General features: G+C 45.8%; 1 protein-coding gene across 1 annotated transcript in view; it reads left to right on the top strand.

The window, feature by feature from the left end:
* The first annotated feature begins 7,298 nt into the window (after nt 1–7,298).
* KIT (KIT proto-oncogene receptor tyrosine kinase) overlaps nt 7,299–22,651 on the top strand; it is a 63,925-nt gene continuing 48,572 nt past the window's right edge. Inside the window, exons 1-2 of the mRNA XM_015406117.1 lie at nt 7,299–7,398; nt 7,639–7,887. Coding sequence (XP_015261603.1) covers nt 7,299–7,398; nt 7,639–7,887 — 349 coding nt within the window. The remainder of the gene's footprint in view (nt 7,399–7,638; nt 7,888–22,651) is intronic.

Below are 22,651 nucleotides of genomic sequence, written 5' to 3'. Positions count from 1 at the left end.
ACGGTCAGCTTCTCCTCGGAGCTGAGCATCGACACCGACAATCTTTTAAGTCGAGGTCTCCACGACACCATTTTAATTAATTATAATGTAATTATAGTATGTTGCAGAGAAAATAGGAAGCCTTCCTTATTTTATTTGTTATTCTTTCAGTAATTTTTTTAAGGAGCTATGGGACTAAGGGTGGCCAATTTTACAGTGGTCTTGGGCCACTACCAAATGTTGTGTTACAATTTCTATAAATGTTACCAGTAGATGAGCAGAGTGTGGCTAAAGTCCTTATCACTGAAAGACAAAATTGGGCAAATAGCAGTTTAATGCTTCAAGACATGGAGCAGACTGCAACAGTAGATTGATGGCCTCTGGCATTGTCATAAGGAGATATGCATGGTTACGCTCCTCAGTGCTTCCATTGGATATGAGAGCGAAAGTAGAAGACCTCCCATTCGAAGGTTGAGATCTGTTTCGTTACCAAACTGGTCCTGGATAAGATTAGAAAGAACAAATTGACAGCAAAATCCCTGGGTATAACCCAGTCATCATTAATGCCTTTTAAACAAAGGTACTTCATAAGGCATAGGCAGAAATATTCTCAATCCAGGGTTTACTAAGCACAGGTTTATAGATACCAGTTTCCTCTGCTCCTACAGCAAGGATTTAGGCCACCTTATAGCCAACAGCCCCAGCCCAGGAGGCAGGGTAGGCAATCCCCCAGGAACCAACATAATAGAATAGCCCCATCGGCCTGACTAGAGTTAGATCATAGTTTTTGTGACAGATTGTCCCAATTCTTTTTCAACTGGTGCAAAATTACAGTTGACGGTTGGATATTATCTATAATAAAAACAGGTTATTTTCGGGATTTCGAGTCAATGCCTCCGCTCAATTATACTGCAGTTCAATCCTGCAAACCATCATGATTCCTAACACAGGAAATCTCAACCCTGTTGGCCAAAGGAGCAATTATAAAACCTGCCTCTGAGGACCAATCGGGAGGCTTCTTTTCCAGATACTTTGCCATTGATAAAAAGGGTGGAGGCAAGAGGCCCATTTTGGACCTAAGACCCATAAGCGAGAATCTAAAGGTCCCAAAGTTCTGGATGCTCTCTTTATAGGAGGGGATATCCTTCATAGCACCCAATGTGTGGTTTGCCACAATAGATTTAAAGGATGTATATTTTCACATCTTGATACATGAGAGCAGTACCTGAGGTTCTCTTATGCCGGTACCATATATGAATATATGGTGCTTCCCTTCAGGCTCACAATCGCTCCTAGATTGTTCACCAAGTGTATAGCAGGGGTCATAGCTCATTTAACATTGCAGGGCTGTACAGCTGTACTTACTTAATTTATAATACATAAACCGTTTGACCCCATGGCCAGTGCTGATTTGTCTTTTGCTTCATACAAAATAGCCTTTCTAGTTGTGATCACATCCACTAGGAGGGTGAACAAGATGAGGGCACTACACTGCAATCCCCCTTTTACCAAGTTCCACTCGGATCAGGTGGTGCTTAGACCGAGCATAGGTTTCCTTCCTAAAGTGGTATCACAATTCCACCTCAGTCAGGACATCACACTCCCAACATTCTTTCCATTGCTGACATCAGATTCAGAAAGAACACTATATGTTAGAAAAGCACTCTTTTTTATTTAAAAAGGACACAAGACTTCAGAAGGAGTAGAAACCTATTCATATGCTTCAAAGGGACAAAAAACGGGAGTGCTGCATCAGTGCAGTCAATCTTCTGCTGGTTAGTCTTGGCAATAACAGTAGGTTACAAGGAAGCTAAGGTCTCCTGCCCTGTATCCATGAAAGCTCACTTGACGTGGGCCCAGGCATCATCGGCAGCCTTCCAAGCCAGACTCACCTTGGAGGACATCTGTAAGGCAGCGACATGGTCCACTCCGTCAATGTTCATCAGATAGTACTCAATGGATGTGGACGCCAGAAGCGAAGCTGCAGTGGAGAAGGTGGTGTTACAGTCAGGTTTCCGCTGATCAGCTCACACCCTCCTCCGGGGCAGGTGAGTTTGCTACTCCCATGGGGCATTGCACAGAAGCCATGAAGACAAGAACAGGGTTGCACTTAACTGTAACTACTGTTCATCAAGTGGTCTTCTGTGCAGGCACATCCCTCACCTTTCCTTGCAGTGGGCCACCATTGTGCAGGGGCCTCCTCATGACGGTGAAGGGAACTGAGCAGAGGAGTGCTAGTCCTGCCTCTGTCATATGACCCTTTGGATGGGAAAAGGTATCACTAAAGACAGAGGGCAGTATACACGGAGCCGCCAGATGGGATGCGCGGTCCGGTGGCTGGATGCTTGGCCAAGCCCCTTCCTCCCACCCCAGCACCGGTCGTTGTCATCCCCGGCCGACTTGGTGGCCAGCCTGTGAGCGGCTGGCGCACCGCTGGGACGAAGAGCCATTGAGGCGGCCTGGAGGCTGCTGGACGCAGCAGGGCCCAGTAGTATGGGGAGGATGGGGGGGATGCGCCTCACCTTCCTCTGACACAATGGGCCCCTTGGCCCCTTCACCGTCTGCAAGGTTGTTGGCCCGAGCCCGCTCCTGCTGCCGCTGGTGCAGACGTCATGGGCCGCCGAGGCGTGAGCCACATTGGTGACCAGGCTGCAAGCAGGTGGGGGCTGGTGCGCCGCCCGGCCAAAGACCCATTAAGCCAGCCCGGAGGCCACCACATGCAGCACAGCCCTGGGGTCTGGGGAGTGGGGGAAGCAGGCGGAAGGGCCTCACTTGGATCCAACATGATGGGTGACCTGGCCCCTTCACCAGCCACGGGTTCATCGGGACGATCCCGGGTCTGCTGCCACTGTGGCCATACTAGCCCGCCAAGGCACGCCGGCAGACAGCCTGCATGTGGAAGGGGGCTGGCATGCCACTGGGGCGCACGGCCATCGAGGCGGCCCAGAGGCCCCCAGCCGTGGCCACCCAGGAAGCCAGTCGTCGCCCACCGATCCCAGGGTCTGCAGGGGGGAGAAAGCTTCCCTCCTAGTCCCAATATAATACTGATATTGGTATTCAGGACTATTTGGAATTCTGATTTCCACGACCCCTAGTTTCAAGTTCCATCATAGGTATCTCAGGTAACAGATATTGGGAAAGACCTTTCTCTGCTTGAGAACTTAGAGCAGGGGTCCTCAACCTTTTTGATCCTGTGGACACCTTTGGAATTCTGACATAGAGGGGTGGGTGCAACCGCAAAGTGGCTGATGCAAGAGGCAGAGCCCACCACAAAATGGCTGTCCCACGAGTAGAAGTTAGTCACAAAGTATCAGGAGTGAGGTTATGCAAAATGCTAATACTAAATTTTTAGTATTTCGGGCAGAAGCTCTGTTTAACATGGCACTTTTTAACCTACACAGCCAATCAAATCTCCAGTGGCCAATCAGAAGTCCTGTAGGGCAAAAGCCCTACTTGGTCCCACCAACTTTCTAGAAACACTTGGCAGGTGCCAGAAAAGGTGTTGGCAGGGACCATGGTGCTCGTGATTGCTATTTTGGGGACTCCTGACATTATCAGCAAGGGTAGGCACTACTGAGCTAGATGGATCAGTCTTTTCAAGGCATAAAGCACCTTCCTGTGTTCAGTGTGAACAGACAAGAGTTTGTATCCTCCAAGAAGTTCAAGGTGTTCATGGGCTTGGGTGCTTTTTTAAAAAATTACTCGTGATGACTGTATCAGGTGGGTTAGTTTGAGAATAGGCCCAAGGTTACCATGCTTCATACCTTGGTGAAATTGCTTAGGGAAGTAACATATATGGATGTCTCCAAAGGGGGTAATTAGGGGTTGGATCCAGCCAGCTATTTCATTCAGCCCCACCTAATTCCCTTCCTTTACTACAGCCTCCATCCCAGGCAGCATTGTCCACAGCACAGACTTCTCAGTCTTCTCTTTTGGACTCCCATTTTTCAACAGCAGAAAAGCTGGCTGGATCCAAACCACTGTGGCCAGACCTGCTCCATGTTCCGGCATTATTTTTTCCATGCAGTTGGGATCAGGGCTTTTTTTGTAGAAAAAGCCCAGCAGGAACTCATTAGCATAATAGGCCACACACAACAGCAGAAATTCATTTGCTTATTAGGACACACCCCTGACAGCACAGCTCATTAGCATATTAAGCTACGCACCCCATGTTCGCAGAAGTGTGGTCATCCGGACACACCCACCTTTTGCTTCTTACTCTGTTTACCTTGTTTGTTGTCAATACCCAGGGCTTTTTTTATAGCAGGAACTCCTTTGCATGTTAGGCCACACACCCCTAATGTAGCCAGTCCTAATGAGTTTCTGCTGTTGGGTGTGGCCTATTATGCTAATGAGTTCCTGCCAGGTGTGGCCAACTCGGGAGCCAGCCGGAACTCCATTCCTGTGCGTTCCTGCCCAAAAATAGCCCTAGTTGGGATGATAGGGCTGTCCCATTTGGGTGAATTTTAAGTGTATCTGTACTTCTGCAAGGAGCGGTGATTTAAATCTAGGTCTCTGTGTATTAGACCAACACACTTGCTGTTTATTGATTTGGCTGGCTCTTTATGGTTTAGCTTGATTTGTCTCTATGGAGAAACTGATCTTCCCTCTTTGCCTCATCATGTTTCACTTTTGATTTATCATTAACAGGAATGTTTACCTGACATAATCTTAATGCAGTTTTGTGCTTCTTAGAGCCACTGAGGTGGGGAGATAACTAAATTTAAGACTGCATAATAATCTATGCAAACTTCATTTGTAGACTGTGCCCCGGTGAGATGGTCTCTAATAGCAAGAGAAACACCAATTTCAAAAAGAAATAATTAATTGACATATTATTACCATCTCCATCAGATTAGCACATTTTAAGCCAAGTCTGGTTGCATTTGCTAATTTTTCATTTCTGCCAGAGCGGTAATTGGTATAAACACAGTATGAGATAATGAGATTGTGATTCACGCAACTGAAGCGTGGACAGTAAATGGACTTGGCTTGTGAGACCTTACTGTCAGGCTACAAATGCAAAGCAGACTATAATATTTAAGCCGGTATGGCCAAAATCAGTTTCCAGATCCCTTTTAACAAGCATGCTGCATGCATGACTTTACTGTGGTAAGACGCAATATTTACTTGAAATCCAAGGATGAGACAGCTAATTTTCATTGCAGTGAGACTTGGGCATGGCTAAACTTTCTCTAGATCAAAGCCACCATGCGCATCTTTAATAGCAGAAGTATGTAGAATTAGTCAGGTCTGCCATTAGAGAGATACTAATGGGCTAGGGTTGCCGATAACTTGGTGGGGGGGGAGTCCTGTCCCTTTAACAGAGGCTTAATGTGTGGAAATGATCAGGTGATGCTTTTCATATCATGGAGGCTAAATAACATCACCTGGAAAATAACATCTCATCAAGCTTCTTTTAAAGGGGTAGGTCCTTTTTTTCTCCAGGCTGTTGGCAGTCCTAAAATCGCTCCATAATAGTCAAGTCTGTACGTGTGTATGCCTGTTGGTACATGTTACTTAGGTGTTCACATCATTCAGAGAGACTGTGACATGGCCAGAGTACATACTTTTCTCTTCCTAGCCAGATGCCAGAAGATCAGTTTGGAAAACTGCATTTCTCCATCCTTTAGTGTTTATTATGATAGGTGGGAAAAGCCTTGTGGGTAATGTAGGGTCGGTGACTCCTTCATAGTCACACTAGTTCAAACTGTGGACAGTTCTCATGCGGTCATACAAGATAGTAACTGTAGGACAAGGAAGTACCTCTAAAGAGGCATCTGTGCAGAGATAAGTGCCTCTCTAGGTATTCTGAGCTAAAACTTTCATTCATGCCTCCATTTTATGGCTGGTTTTCTAACCACACAATTAGAACTCAATTCTTTCCATTCCAGTTTGTTTTCAGGCCTATGTATTTGGTTGCCCTGGTGGTTGATCTGTGCTGGGATATGGACAAAGGGAGTGCAACTTTGTTGATTTTCCTGGATCTCTCAGTGGCTTTTGAAACTATCGTTCATGCTACCCTTCTGAACTGTCTTTGCAGGCTGGGACTTTGAGGCCCCATTTTGCAGTGGTGGAATTCAGAAGATGGTGCTAGGGGTCTGCTGTTCAGGCCCTTGGTGCATGCCCTGGTTACATCTAAGTTAGATTACTGCAGTGCATTGTACGTGGGGCTGCCCTTGAAAAGTATTCAGAAACTTTGCTCAGGGCAGAATTCAGTAACTATGATGTTGACTAGAGTGGGTCATAGGGAACATAAAACTCTAGTCTTGGACCATTTGTGCTGGCTCTGATTTGTTTCCAGGCACAATTCAAGGTGCTGCTGTTGACCTTTAAAGCCATATATGGCTTAGGACCAGCATACCTGAACGACCACTTAGAAGAAGAAGAGGAGGAGGAGGAGGAGGAGGAGGATGATGATGATGATTGGATTTATACCTTGCCCTTCACTACCCAAAGGAGTCTCAAAGCAGTTTACAATCTCCTTTCCCTTCCCCTGTCCACAACAGACACCCTGTAAGGTAGATGGGGCTGAGAGAGCTCTTTCAAGAATGGCTCGTGAGAGAACAGCTCTGAAACAACTTGTAAGTGACCCAAGATTATACCAGCAGCAGCACGTGGAGAAGTGGGGAATCAAACCCATTTCTCCCAGATTAGAGTCTGTGCTACTAACCACTACACCAAACTGGCTCTTTCTTATGAACCTACTTGACCACTGAGGTCATCTTCCAAAGCCCTGCTCTGGGTGCTCCCACCTTCTGAGATAAGGTGGCAACCTAGGAGAGTACCTTCTTGGCTGTAGTATCAAAACTCTGGGACTTTCTCCCCAGGGAGACTCATCTGCTCCTTTCTGTTGCCATCTTCAACTAGAAGGTGAAGATGGTTTTGCCTGGCATTCAGTGATCCCTCCTTCATGCCCTGTTTTTCATTTGGTTTTATGTTTTACTAGTAATAAGGCTCATTGTGGAAAGAAATACAATGAGCCCTAGGAGGAGGCCCTGGGAGAGTGTGGCGGCCTGCAGCAGTTGGCTGAATCCTCGCCTCCGGCAGCTGCAGACAAGCAACATGGCCAGAGCACTGTTGGACACAGGGCCGGGTTTTGTGTTATGCGGGGTTAGGCGTTAGTTGGCCTGCCACCTCCCCTCTCCTCCCTCACCAGAAGAAGGGGCAGCAGCGTCCTTATTCTCTGGGCCCAGCAGCGGGTAGAGCAGTGCCCCGCCACCCGCGTCGTGGCTCCCAACACCAGGGTTGGGCAGCAGGAAGCAGTTGGCGTGGCAGTGCCTCTGCATTGGGGAGGCTTTGTGTTGGGTGCGGTGGCGATGCTGGTGGTGGGGCCCGGTGCGGAGCGGAGCGGCAGCAGAGCCGCTTTGGCCAAGCTGGACAATGACAGGGCGGGCGATGGAGGGGCAGCCTCCTGCTGTAGCAGCAGCTGCCGCCCCCACCTCATCCTCAGCTGCTTCCGAGTCCACTGGTGCCTCATCACAGGCGGCCCACGCCAAGAAAATTTAGTTAGCAGGGAATTGGGAAAATTGTAAAAGGACCCACCTTGGTCCCTAAGTTGGAAGAAGGGTGGGTTCATAAATACTCTAAAGAAATACATTTTAAAACTAAATCAAAGGTAATGAACGCACACTAACCACCAAATTTTATTTTTGGCAGGTGGCACAAAACCTTCTATTATTCCCGCAACACCAACTTTGGTTGTGAATAGTGGGGAAGAATTAAAGTTGTTGTGTAATGATGATGGCCCGGTGACATGGGATTTTCAGAACGCGGACCCATCGGGAATGCCAAAGAGTTCAGGAAAAAAGGAGCTATTCATACCTAATGCAAGAGCCAGAGACACAGGAACATACATATGCAAAAACAAAGAGAGCTTGAACAGCTCCATTTATGTTTTTGTTAAAGGTAAACTTTTGTTTTCTCCCCTTCTTACTCTGTGAGGACATTCCCTTAAATGAAGTGTGGCTTGTACTTCCTAATTATGTAAAACTTTTTGAACATTGAGCAACATATTATGTCAGCGTAAAGAGTGTATCTTCAGATGTCAGCTGTAGCTCATCATGTTGGTGGACATCACAGGAGATAGATATTTCCTGCATAAATGCTGAGGAGTGTACCATTTAATGTCACGATCAATGTGGTGGAATATTCCTGTATCCAAAAGGGGATGATGTACATACATACTTTCTTGAGCAATTATTCTAGATCAGCGGACGTTTGATTGAAGGTGGCACCATTTTCAAGCAAGCTGGGGGCACAGACTCACCACGTGTCCTGTTTGTGGCACTGCAGGGAGGGCGGCAAGGGTGAGGAAGAGTGGGTGGACCAGCATTGAACGTGGGAGGCTGGGACCTTCCCAGGCCATTGCTGGGCCTATCAGGGAACCCGAGGATGGTTAGTGGAGCAGCAAATCTTGGGCAGCTTTTAAAGCTGTCCAGAATCTACCATCTGCAGTGGGTCATCATTGGGCACGTCTTCACTTTTGATCAGTTCTTGGAAGTCCAATTCTGAAAGAAACATAATAACCTGTTGGAAAATTATCGAGACTGGTCCCCTAGATGAGAGAGAGGCTAGAAAAGGGTTAATTTTGACCTGCCCATGCCTTTAAGAATCATAAAGGAAAATTCCAAAGAGTAGATAGGTTCAGATGATGACAGAGTGGCATCAATCTAGTGATAGAAAAGGGTTCATATAACCAGAAACGTGTACAGGCAAAAACATTAACAGTTCCTTCAGCCCAGGCTGATAACTCCTTCATCCTGTGGTTAAGGTCTCCTGTGTTTTAGGAGTGGTGTTAGGTGAGATAAGTGAAAAAGCTGGTTGGATTCCACCCATAATGTATAACCTGTACATTACTGTATGTAATGTACACAAAACTGCCCACCTCTCTGAGATGCTACAGAAGGAGAAAATTGACTTGGCTTGCGTAACTGAGATGCGATTGGAAGAAAATGACATAGTGTGTCTTTCCACCTGGTTAGGTGGTTCTCCACCAACCTTGCACAAGTAGCTGGAAATTTGAAGAAGGGTTGGTTTTATGCCCTACCCTTCACTCGGAGTCTCGGAGAGGCTTACAATCTCCTTCCCTGTTGTCTCCTCGCAACAGACACCCTGTGAGGTATGTGGGGCTGAGAGAGATCTGAGAGAACTGCTCTTGAGAGAACAGCTCTGTGAGAATTGTAGCTGGCCCAAGGTCACCCAGCTGGCTGCATGTGGAGGAGGGAGGAGTCAAACCTAGTTCTCCAGATTAGAGTCTGCCGCTCTTAACTACTATATTAAACTGGCCTGAACTGTGGTCTGACCAGTGTCTATTGAAGGCCAGGGTGAATATGGTGCTGACACCGTGCAAAAAGGGGTGCCTGGTTCAAATGGTCCTCCCACAGAGTATCATGGATCCTTCTGGATTCCAAAATGCTGTGGGGGATTTTAGAATTCCCAACATATAATTTGTTGAGGGAGCTTGAAACGTGAAGCTTCTTGAACCTGTCAACAAGACTATTCCTTGTTGACCTCTTCCTCCCATGCGGCAGAAGCCAGCCCTGTGATTTGCCATGGAGCTCAGTGACCTAAAGAGGGCTGGAAAACATGTGGAAAGGCGCTGGTGGAAAATTCATACTGAGTCAGACATAGTGAGCTATAGAGCACACTAGAAGACCTACCAGGTGGTGATAGTGGCAAAGGAAAGTTTTTTCCCTGCATCCGTTGCATCAGCTAGCTCATCGCCATCCCAGTCGTTTAAGGTATCTCAACACCTGTTGACCCCTAATTCTGAGCCATTGTCTCAGGATCAGCTGTGATACCTTCACTAAACTTTTGTTTTTGCTGGTAAACTAATACAAAAACAGCCTGACCATGATGCCATCTGTAACATAGGCCAGGCAGAAGAAATGCTTCACCTGGTTTGCTTATGGTAACACTTTGACCCTGTTACCATGCTGGACATAGACAGGATTGTGCAATCTGTGAAGACTTCCACCTGTGTGCTGGTTTGTTGCCCTTCCAGGCTTCTGAAATCATGTAAGAACCGTGTTAATGATCCCTTGATGCCTATCATAAATCATGAACCCCCCCCCCCCGAGAGGTGAGTATCCATCCTCTACTTAAAAACAACCCATCTCTGCACAAAATCATGTAGCCAATTATCACCCATTCTCTAATCTGATGTTCTTGGGGAAAATGATTGAGAGAGCGGTAGTGGACCAGGTTCAGGTCCGCTCGGATAACTCATGTGATCTGGACCATTTCCAGTTTATATTCAGGCTAGGCTATGGGAAGCAGCCTTAGTGAGCATTCCTAAGGTATATTCGGTGGGGTTTACTCCCAGAAAAGTGTTTTTAGGATTGCACTGTTAGTTGATGACCTCTCTCTGAATGTAGACAAAGTCCATTCTTCATGCAGCCTTTGATACAGTAGATTGTGCTATCGTGTTGAGGCATTTGAAAGCAGCAGAAGAAAGGTATCAGGGGATGTACCTTGGACTGGTTTAAATTGTTCCTCATGGACCTGACTCTCAAAGGGTTGGAGACCAACTATCTTCAGTGTGGGAGTTCTTGTGGAGTTCCACATGGTACAGTCTTATCCCTCACATTATTCAACCTGTATGAAAAGCCTTGGATGTCATCAATACTGATGACACCCAACTCTGTATCTTTCTATCCAAATCCTCTGGTGATGTGATGTGGTAGAGGCTGACGGCTGTGGTTAAATGGCTCAAACTTAAACTGAACCCGGACAAGACAGAAGTGAAGCTGGTTGGAAAGGTAGAAACCTTGGACACTATGCATCTCACTTTAGATGCGGTTTGGCTAACCTTGCTGACTCAGTTAAGGTTAGGGATTATACTGGATCCGGCATTGTTGGAAAAACAAGTCAATGCAGCAGCAAAAAATGCTTTCTTCCAACTCACTCTAGTCATGACGATGGCCCCCTGCCATGACACACCCGATCTGGCTTCTTGGACCCCTGCTGTGCTAATATTGAGACTAGACTATTGTGGTGGGTCTCCCCTCAAAATCAACTTAGAGACTCCAGGTGGTGCAGAATGCTGCAGCTTGGTTATTAACAGAAGCTAGGTGGAAGTTGGACAAGCATATCACTCCCATCCTGTAGTCATTCTGTGGGCTGCCCATGAGTTACCGGGCTCAGTTCAAGGTACGAGATAGAGGGATCCCTACTATCCTTCCACTTAGCCGCGATTTCCATCTTTGCTAAGGCAAGTAGAGTCAGGACTATTTGTTTGTTTGAAGATTGTAAAATAGATTCAAGTGTTTTATGAAGTAATAATGCTTCAGGTGTTTCCGGTAGATTGAGACCTGTTATATCTTGGATGGCAGCACTAATAAATACCCAAAAGCGCCTGACTCTAGGGCATGACCACCAACAATGGAGATATCCTGCAGTCCTACCACATCCCTTCCAACATAAATTATTGTTCGTCTTGTAAATATGTTTGGCTAACCTTGCTGACTCAGTTAAGATTAGGGATTATACCGGATCCGGCATTGTTGGAAAAACAAGTCAATGCAGCAGCAAAAAATGCTTTCTTCCAACTCACTCTAGTCATGACGATGGCCCCCTGCCATGACACACCCGATCTGGCTTCTTGGACCCCTGCTGTGCTAATATTGAGACTAGACTATTGTGGTGGGTCTCCCCTCAAAATCAACTTAGAGACTCCAGGTGGTGCAGAATGCTGCAGCTTGGTTATTAACAGAAGCTAGGTGGAAGTTGGACAAGCATATCACTCCCATCCTGTAGTCATTCTGTGGGCTGCCCATGAGTTACCGGGCTCAGTTCAAGGTACTGACAATCACATACAAAGCCCTTCATGGCCTTGGCCTCTTATATCTTTGGGACCACCTCTTCTCCTGTGCTCTGCCACAAGAGTTTCATTCATTGGACCAGGGTCTCCTGCAGGGTCACCCTGCAAATGGGCAAAATCAACTGCTGCCCGTACATGTGCTGTCTCTGTTGTAGCCCTCACCTTATGGCCTGGCCTGGCTGATAAGGTCAGGAAGGCTCTCAGTCTACTGGCTTTCTGCAGACTGTGCAAAACAAAATTATTCAAGAGGGCTTCCGACTTACCTGAGGGACTGCCTTTCCCCATATATACCCCCAAGAGCACTTTGGTCCGGGGCACAACATCGCTTGGTGGTTCCAGGCCCCCGGGAGGCAAGGCTCGCCACAACTAGGACCAGATCCTTTTCCGTGGTGGCCCCTACCTGGTGGAACGAGCTCCCGGAGGAGATCAGGGCCCTGCGGGACCTTATGCAGTTCCACAGGGCCTGTAAGACGGAGCTCTTCCGCCAGGCTTTCACATAGGGGCCACCACTACCATCGCCACCAATGAGGTGGACAACATCGGGGTTAAGGATGGCCCAGGAAGATCTGCCACAATTTCTGCGTGGCCACTGGATTTACCTGGTTGAGCTATAGGATAACATCACCCTGGAGAACCATCCGGAGACCATCTTGTTAAATTGAGTTTAATTTTTATTAATTGTCATTAATGTTTTATTGCTTTTATCTGTTTTCTATGGGTTTTCCCCTTGCAAGCTGCCCTGAGCCCGCTCTGCGGGGAGGGCGGGGTATAAATCTTAATAAATAAATAAATAAAATATACACGTAATTAGGGCTGTGCTAGAACAAAAAGTTTCTGAAAGTTGTTTTGGTAAAGGTATAGGGACTTTGGACTATACTACTGTGTATAGTACTTACTGTCTGTTGTTGTCAGTATGATCCTACTATGTAATTTCTTCATTGTTTAATGTGTCATGTTAATACTTCAGCTTTTGTCTTAGCTCCATGTTCAGGTTCCTGCTTGTTTTCAGATTTCTGAAATCCAAACCACATTGCTTTGTTTATTGGATTTCCCATAATGTTGATTGTATTTGACTTGCACTGTGTAATCCACTTTCAGTCTTGGGTGGACTATAGCTATCATAAATAAACAGTGTTCACAACATGCATGTGTGAAACAGTCCGTGGATTCAGCTGATAACTCCTCGGTGAGCCCTGATGGCTCTGACATCCTCATAGGGAGGGCTTAGTTTGAGCCAGGGGCTTAAACGAAGCGTGGAACCTTTTTTGAATGATAGGGCTGAGTCCCAGCATTTAAGAATGAACAACAAAGTCAGAAGTGCCCCTGAGCACATGCTTTCGTTATTGAGCCTGGGTAACCCTAGCCTGCCACTGCACATCTGAGGTTGGAAGCAGAACTCTGAAGTCAGAGGATAAGGCTTCCAGATAGAGTTGGGCTCCTTGTACCTCTCTTTTGAAGCATTACCCATGGGACCGGTGTCAGGCAGCATGGCTCTAAAGAAATCCCTCTGAGACATGAGTGTTCCTATTGCTGGGCTCCCTGAGTACATGGGAAAGATGCCCATGTGAGGACAGAACCTCCCTTGAGAGGTTCATGGAATAAAGTGAATCCAGGATGGGTTTTTAATGGGTCCTCTGGCAACAAAGATGGCTGTTCTGTGGCCCGTTAGTCATTCTGAAGGGATTTTGGAAGCACTAATAGGAGTGAATTGTATATATTTGCCAGAACTTCCATATTCTTTTGCTGGTAACTCTTTTGGGTAGGTTCACACATGGCAAAGTGCACTTGAAATCTCATGACTTCTCAACGGTAAATGATTGGCAGAATAGTCCCTGCATGAAAGTTTTGCTTTGGCACTGTGTGGTATGGAAGGTCTGTTGGGGGTCCTTTGTGGTGCTTCATTCACATCTATGTCTCATCAAGTAATGAACATACACATGTGAGCCAGACTTAAGCCTAGCAAAGAATATTGGTCTATTTTGGCTTGACTGCTGTGATTTCTGGCATCCCATTTCTGCTCATTTGTATGGCTGTCCAGAGGTTGCCTTTTCTGCCATGTGTTATGATCATCAGCCATGTATCCTGTGTTGAACTGTTAAGGAGCTGAACTGATCCCCTTCCATAAAACTCCATCCACTTGGTGGTTGTCTTTTAAGTACCTATTCCATTCTCTCTTGAGGGGCGGAGGACACTCTGCTATGCTTGGGTTCCTCTTCCCACAGTCCCTGGAGGCAGGAAATTGGTTGCACTTTCCATCTCTGGGGGGCGGGGGAGGAGAAGCCCACCCTCGGTCTTTTTCCTGCCTCCGCCTGAGAGAGTAGTGGATTTAGAGAGCTCCTGAGATTTTCCTTCAAGGAGCTCCTTTGGTTGCACTTTGTTTTCTCTTTCCCCATATGTGCCTTTCCCTTTGTTTAAGAAACAAACTTTGTTCTTCTGGCCTTGTCTTCCCCAAGGCTGTTTGCCTTTTGCCCCCTGCTTCAGTCTTAGTGATGTCTTCAGCAGAGGTCTCTGACCATGGGACCTCCTTTGAAGGAGAGTTGGGGGAGGTGATCCCCAGGCAGCGGAGTAGGAAATCCCTGCAAAACCCACTTGCCCAGCTGTCCTGCCACAGCAGAGCTCCTGGAGAGAGCCATAGGCCGCAAATTGCCTGGCTTGGCTCATGAAGAAGCAGGCTCGATTTTTGGCGCCAAAGCTGTGCCCTTTACTGATTAGCTGGGATGGCCTGTATCGACCCATCAGGCCTGCTCAACACAGCCTTTTGTGGCCGTTGGTGAGTTGAAGGGAGAGAATAGGTCCCCACCAGGGGGAAGCCAGGACTGGCTAGAACAATTAGTCTCCAATCAGAAACAAGTTTGAGTCCAGTGGCACCTTTAAGACCAACAACGTTTTATTCAAAGAGTAAGCTTTCATGTGCAAAGTACATTTCTTCGACGTTTTATTCCAAAATCTCCTCAAGGATTACTTACAGGAAGAAAGAAGATGGGGGGCAGCCGTTAAGAGGGGCCACTCAGAGCCAAGATGCATGAGCAGAACTGAAATTGGATTAGGTGGCCAGTAAGATCAATGGATAGCAGCAAATTAGCACATAAATGCAAGAGTTAACAAAAAGATGGGAGAATGAAACTAGAGTCCAGCAGTACCCCCAAGGCCACTACCTGAGCCTCGGTGTCAACATTTATCAGGCACTAGAAGATGGACTCTATTGCCGTGGCTGATACAGCATTTGGGAAGAGAGTCCTAAAGCAAGTGGTCTAGTCCTACTGTTATCTCCATGCTTGGCAGTCACTTTTCCCTCCCTGGATCAGATGAGCTTTGTAACATCCCAAGAGTATCAGAGTGTCCTCTCTCCTTGAGAGAGAATGGAACATTGGACTTACCATGAAGGTTCCTTCTTGAGGGCAAGGAAGACACTCTGCACGCACCCTAGTTGGAGGGTCTTACGCTTCCTAAAGGGTGACTGACTGCCAGTCTCCATGTTCATTGTTCTTTCACTGTTCTAACAGTTTATCTTTACCTGTGTGGTTTGTTTCATAGGGTTCTGTAAGCCTTGTTTATTTGTTTGGCACACGTTGTAAACTATTATCAGCTGCAGAAGTCTCCAGACTGAGGGTGGGCTCCTTCTCCCCCCTGGAGATGGAAAGCGCAATAAATTTTCTGCCTCCAGGGATTGTGGGGAAAGGAACCCAAGTGTATCAGAGTGTCCTCCTCGCCCTTGAGAAGAAGGAACTGTCACGGTAAGTCCAGTGTTCTGTTCTGTATAGCCATGTGTAGTATAGCCACCTAGTAGTGCTCTCTCCACTGATCTCTGAGACTTGCTTTCGTTCATGAAGCTTTGTGTTTGTTGTTCTGCAGTGGTCTTGAGCTGTAGTCTGGTACTAGAAGATCATGAAGGGTCAAGTGGAGTTGTATTTGTGTGAAACTGTAAATCTCATAGATTATCTGTTTTAGTCACAAGTGCATTGATGACACCTGGTGGCTGATACGACTTAGCTGTGGCTGAACTCACCCAGGGAAGATCATGTGGGATGTTCTGCGCACCTCCTTTCATGCAGTGGGCGTGAACTTGTTGCAGCATCTGCCTCTTTACATGATTCCCATCATCTGTGCACAGCTGAGGTGGTTTGGGACACAACTGTGCATGGGGAAGGGTCAGTCATGGCACAACCTTTAACACAGGAATCTGCCCTTTCCCCAGTCTGCTTTGCCTTACTGAGATTGCTGAGCTACAACCAGGATTGTAGCTTTTTCTGTGGTGACTCCGCTGTGGTGGAACGAGCTCCTGGAGGAGATCAGGGCCCTGCGGGACCTTATGCAGTTCCGCAGGGCCTGCAAGACGGAGCTGTTCCGCCAGGCGTTCAATTAGGAGCCGCCCCAGGGGAGAATGCCCTGTCCCCTGAAATTCTTATAGCAGCCTGAGCCACCCGTACAACATTAGATTTGGATCAACAACTAGGATGGCAGGGAAGTCTGGGCGCCATCTCAGGTGTAGTGTTAAATTGTTCTCCGTTTAACGGTAATTGGATTATCATTGTTAGCACCATTTAATGTTGTGATTGTTATGGTTTTAGGATTATTATACTATTTATTGTTGTTTTTACGCTGTTGTAAGCCGCCCTGAGCCGGCCATGGCCGGGAGGGTGGGGTATAAATGTAATAAATATAAATAAATAATTCTAGAGAAACACCCTGATCCAGAGATTCCTTTTCATTACAGGTTTCATAATGCCAAAACAAAGAGCCTCCTACATGATTTTGTCATTTGTGGAGGGGACAGCTTTATTTATATTTATTTATTTATTAGATTTCTATACCGCTCCAACCCCGAAGGGTCTCTGAGCGGTTTACACAGTTCCGAATTATCCCTAACTAAGGCCACATGTTTTTACAGGGGTCGGGACTACCTACCAGCACCCAGGTGGCAGGGCTCGCTGTTCTCAGCTTGTTCGCTATTCTTTGCCATGTGTGTATGTGCTGTGGATTTACTTTTTGCCATTGGAGAATAGTGCTTGCCTAGAAAGTATGTGCTTATCAGAATGCACTCATGGATGTGGATTAAGGTGTAGTGTGTTAATAGAATTCTGAAGATGAAATTTTAAGGATTGAAACAGCTCCAATAAGCCCGCGTTACCAATTATAAACTTATATTAAAGTTCTGTTTTGTTAAAGAGGATTAAACCTGATCATATAACACCTTCCGAAAGAATCCTCTTTGAAAAAAAAGATGGGGAGAAGTTATTACTTGCAATGAGTTAATATGCAAATAATTCTGAAGACTACATTTCATACTTAGATTTCAGCAAACAAAAGAAAGTTAAACTAAAGTGAAAACTCTGTGATGTTGTCTTTCCTCTGTTACACTCGGTAGGATGGACTGGGAAGTGTAAGCAAAGTAATGTAATTTATGTATTATTATTATTACTAATAATAATATAACAACAACAACAACAACAACAATAAACATTTTTTAGTACTTTGTCTAAACTAAAATGCCTCACTGGTTTCCAGGAGAGGAAATATATACTTCTATTATTTCCTTTAGTGTCAGGTTCTGTATTCATTGAATAACAACTGTAATCTCTTTCTGGCGAAAAACATGATTGTTCCCTACTGATAGTGTCATTTGTAAATCCATGTCATAAACACAATACTTGGCACTAGGGGTATGCAAAAAAAAATCAGTATTTCTATGCGTGGGATATATTGTACCCCCCAGATCAGTATTTTCTGCTATTCCTGAATCCCAGTACTGGTATGATATTCAGAGCAGGATACTTCAGAAATCCTGAATTTTTTCAGCTCCATTATACCTTGTGGGGACCATTATAGTCAATGGTCTCTGTAGGTCATAATGGGGAATTAATCTGAGGGTATCTGGGATTCTAGGGGGGCTGTCTTTTGAGGCTGAGGCACCAAATTTGCTATATAGCTGCTGGTGCCTCTCCTCAGCCCCCCCCCCAGTTTCAAAATATTGGACCAGGGGGTCCAATTCTGTGGGTCCCCAAATAAGATGCCCCCATCTTCGATTGGTTTCAGTAGAGGAGGAAAACGTGTTTAAAGGCATCTTGGTCCCTTTAAATGCCTTCTCCAAGCTGTGAGTGAACTCCGAAGACATTTAAAGGGCTCACAGTCCCTTTTAAACACCTTTGCTAAGTGGCAGTTTCACTTGGAAGACATTTAAAAGGACTGCAATCCCTTTAAACACCCTTTAATTTCAGGTATCCGGTGGTCTCAAAAAATCTCGAATATTTTTGGGATTTTGCAGGCTCGGCAATTTCAGATAGCTGAAAAAATACCTAGATTTATATCTGTCTGAAAGAATAGCTGAATAATACCGATAAGGTATATTGGATCTAGCCAAATGCACCCCCCAATAGCTGAATAATACCGATAAGGTATATTTTGGGTATTTTTTTTGGCTTGGATCTAGCCAAATGCACCCCCAAGGCATGACTAAACACCAAGGCGCAGGGAACGCTGTTACCTTCCCACCGAAGTGGTACCTATTTATCTACTTGCAATTTCTTGCTTTCGAACTGCTAGGTTGGCAGGAGCTGGAACTAGAGATGGGAGCTCACTCCATCATGCGGCACACTCGGGTCTCGACTGCTGAACTTCCACAGCCTGCAGTTCAGTGTCTTAACCACTTGAGCCACCGCAGCTCCTACCTACCTATATAGTTTAAGTTTTAAAAATTTGGCTCTCCAAAGAAATGTCAGTCGTAGTACTATTGATATTTGGGTCTGTTGACTAATGAGATTGGATTCATACCCTGTTCTTCACTTCCAAGAGGAATCTCAGATTACCTGACAAGTTTCTCATGGACCTGAAACCCTCAGAAGCTGACACTGTGCTGGTTACACTGACATCTAAGTTACCACTCAACTAAGCTGGATCACCCATCAGGTTGTTGTGTTGTGCAGTTAAAAAGAAGTTAAAAAAAGAAGTTAAAAAGAAGAAGAGATTGGATTCAGCTGACATTTAATTTACCACTCTGGCCAGGCGGGGGTTAGTATGGGCTAGCCCAGAGTAACCCCCCGTCTGGACTAACCCCCGGGGTTTCTCTGGCCTGGCCCGGCAGGGGTTACTCTGGCCGGGGGGAGGTGAATCTGGCCTGTTACAGCCGGCCAGATTAACCCGGGGTTACTCTAGCCTAGGCCAGAATAACCCCTCAATAACCCCTCCGGGGTTATTCTAGGCTAGGCCAGAGTAACCCCGGGGTTACTCTGGCCGGGGGGTTAATCCGGCCTGTTACACCGGGAAGGGGGGGTGTTGCCCATTGTTCTGAACTTGTGAATTAACACAACTTCAGCAATCTCAAATTGTAATTTCCTCTTCAAATTTTTTATTGATGACTCCCCTTCTAGGTCAGCAATGGAAAGTCCCAGAAGATTAAAAAGTTGTCCCACTGCTTTTTGAGTGCTGTGATTTTTTTAATATTGGATTTATATCCATTTATTCTTTTGCATAGAGTAGAGGTGGAGAATAGAAGAACATTGCTAACATCTGATGGCATGTATAATGTTGGAAGATGAACATGTGAATGAACCTGAGATAGTATGGCTGGTGTTGTTAGGTCCAATTACTGTGTGGTCAGAATGACATCACAGCAGCCCTTCCACCTTCTATCTGAGATAAAAAGACTGAGATCTCCATTCGTATTATTGTCTGATGAAGTGAGAGTTCATTCTCGAAAGTTCATACCCTGAAACTCTTGTTGGTCTCTCAGATGCTGTGGGACTTGAATCTTAACTGTTCCATTGTAGACCAACACAGCTTCCCTCTGGAACCGCCCTGTAACATGACAGCTGACCAGGGAGTGGCATCAAGGGATGCCAGATAGATCAGAAAACCCAGCAGAAGATTGCAAGAGGGAAATGTTATATTTATTTAGATGTTTACCTCCCACTTTTCTGCCCAATGGGCCCCAGAGCAGCTTGCAATACACCTCTCCTCCCATTTTATACTCACAACAGCAGCTTTGGGAGGTAGGTAAGACTGAGAGTGTGTGACTGGCTCAAGATCACCCATCAGACTTCCATGGCAGGGTAGAGCTTCAACCTGAGTCTCCAAGGTCCTAGTTCAGTACTCTACCCATAGAGTTTTCCCTTGTATGGCTGTGGCCCCGCCCCCAGCGTGCCCGGCGTCATAATGTCACTTCCCTGTGACGTGCACGCTGGGGCGGGGTTCCCCCCGGGGCCCGATTCCCTGGCGTTGGGGAACGGGCCTCTGGGGTGGGGGGATTTCTGCCCCCCGGGGGGATTTGGCAGCCCTAATTTATAGCCTGCCCTCCCCGCAACGCGGGCTCAGGGCAGCTCACAGACAGGCAAAGCCAACACATAAAACAGATTAAAGTGTAGAGGAGAAGATTACAGGATGGCTTGAAGGAAGGCTCATTGAGGCACAGAGTCTATCCAACTGATGAGCCATTTGCTGGTCCACTCACAGATTTCTTCCACTCTTTTTTCAAGGTACAAATGTCCATGGTACGCTTGAAATTGAATGCATAATATTTTGGTGGAAGTCACAGGAAAACATCTTCTTTTCCTCCTAGTTTTCAATCAGACAAGGGATTATAATGATGATTAAAAATTGATGAATTGTTTTGTGCTGCGCTCTTAATTGCCTAAATTTGTAAATGAAAAGACATCTCAGTAGTGTTGTAAAAATCAACACCAGTGGGTGCATGTCGCATTAGCTCTGTTGAATTGAGGCAAGTCCATATTTTCATAAACAGCTCATGGAACGGTAGTGTTGCAAGGACCAGAAATCCAACCCCTAAAAAGGAGTATTCACTAACAGATTATAGATCTGAATGTTAGGCCCCTAACAATAAATATAGCAGCAAAAACAATAATAAAGATGCGTAATCGTCTCAGATGACTAGACACTGTACAAGCTATATACTGTGCAATGCTTCATATTTTAAGGTGACATAACGTGGATACCAGATACTGGGAACCAACAACAGCAGGGGGGCCTGTGATGCCTTCATGTCATGCTTAAGACCAACAAAATTTTATTCAAGGTGCATATCCCGTCTGACGCTTTGTCAACAAACGCCTTCTGAACGTGATTCAGCGCACGAGCCAGGGTCAAGTAGAATTAAATCATTTTATTCAGTTTCACATGCATTCAGAAGTGTTCTACTTACATTGAAGCTGCACAACTGGTGGAATCTAACTCAGTTCTCTGGCTCATGGTGAAAAGGATGCTTGTCCCCACTCCTTGCCGGTTGTAGAGAACAAAGGCTACAGGAAGAGAGTTGTAACTCGAACCCTCGCGCGCCTGTGTGCTGGATGCTGTGGGGTGTCTAACTAAAGACTTCAATTCCCAGGAACCACTGCTCTTAAGATATCTGGCAGTTCTGCTTAACTACAGTCTCAAACGCTGGCTGGGGGCAGCACAGTGCACAAAAGCTTATACCATTAATAAAACTATTTTCGTCTTGCCTGCCTCGGTAATAATCAGAGTAATAAATAAATAAAAATGAATACATTAAAGGTGCCACTGGACTCAGACTTTATTCTGCTGCTCCAGACCAACACAGCTTCCTACCTGAATCTATCTCCATGTCATACATGTGATTTTCTCTGAGGAACCTTTGTTGGCCGCTTCTCCATATGAAATGGTGTGCTAGAGGCAGAGCAGAAACGCCGCTGGGAAAGAATCCTACAGAGTGAAGCCCTTTTCAGACTATACTTCTGTCTTGCATACTGGAAGCTTACCAACTGCATGTAGATCTTCCCGATATGTTCAGATGCTGTATCGTATGAACGAGGCAGTGCATGTATTTACCATGTAAGTACAGTGCCAGTACATGCAACTTGACCAGTGGCATTTTCAGGCCTCATTTTCATGCATACCGAGGCCATACACATATAGTAAATATGTTCATTGCCCCTGTTTATACAACATGGCAACCACATATCTCCAGAGGATCATGGGTAGTACACAGTTTCAGGGTATTGTAATATCTGAGAAAGGGTTTAAATAGCTCCATAATCCCAATTCCCTGTTAAATTAACTGAGATCTAGACTAAATTGGCAATTTCTGCTGATTTCCCCTTCTTTCTGCAAACCCCTCCCTCCAGGGTTGTTCCTCAGGGTCCCCTGTGCTATCCCTCAGGAGCAGTGTTCTGTGGAGATCAGTGGGCTGAAGTGGAGAGAAGAAGGCAGGAAAGTCCCATTCTGCCATTGGAAAATTTAGGACAGATCCAACCTCACTGTCTCTAACTGTTCCCAGTTAAAGTGTCAGTGAGGGTATGATGGACTGTTCTGTAAAAGTTCATAAATGCTGTGTAAACATGTGAATGACTGTGAAGAGTTAATACCTCACAGAGCCAGAGAGCCTTCAGTGACAGGCTGTTCAAAGGGATTTGATTGGTTAGCGTCAGTTGAGCATAAAGACTTGGGATTTGACTGCTGAAGATAATTCAGTTTGAGTTTAGCTCTAAGGAGAGTTTAGCTCTGACTGAAAACAGTGTCATACTGACTGAGGACTGAGAAGGTTGGCAAAGAGGAGTGGGTGGTTTGGTGAAGACTCCCATTTGGGCCAGGAACAGGGATAGATCCTCTAAGTAAAGGAGAGATTCCCTGCCCAGTTGAAAGGGAGATTGCTCTAAAGAGAGTGATCCTTGGCGTGCTCAGAGAAGGAATTTGGGCGCTTAGTAGTATATCCCTGCCTTCTGAAACCTGAAGAGTCCGTTAAATTCAAGAAAGTATACTGGAGTGTTTAGGAAATACCGAAACAAAAGCCTTGCATCTCAAAGATTCTAGGACTTTGAGAAAAGTTTAAAACTCTCAATTGCTGGAAACATATGAACTGTAGTTTTTGAAAATATTGTTACT

Source organism: Gekko japonicus, unplaced genomic scaffold (assembly GCF_001447785.1).
Source record: "Gekko japonicus isolate JY-2015 unplaced genomic scaffold, Gekko_japonicus_V1.1 scaffold896, whole genome shotgun sequence".
Lineage (NCBI taxonomy): Eukaryota > Metazoa > Chordata > Lepidosauria > Squamata > Gekkonidae > Gekko > Gekko japonicus.
The sequence above is the reverse complement of the archived record's forward strand: the minus strand, read 5'-3'. Positions and strand labels throughout refer to the sequence as shown.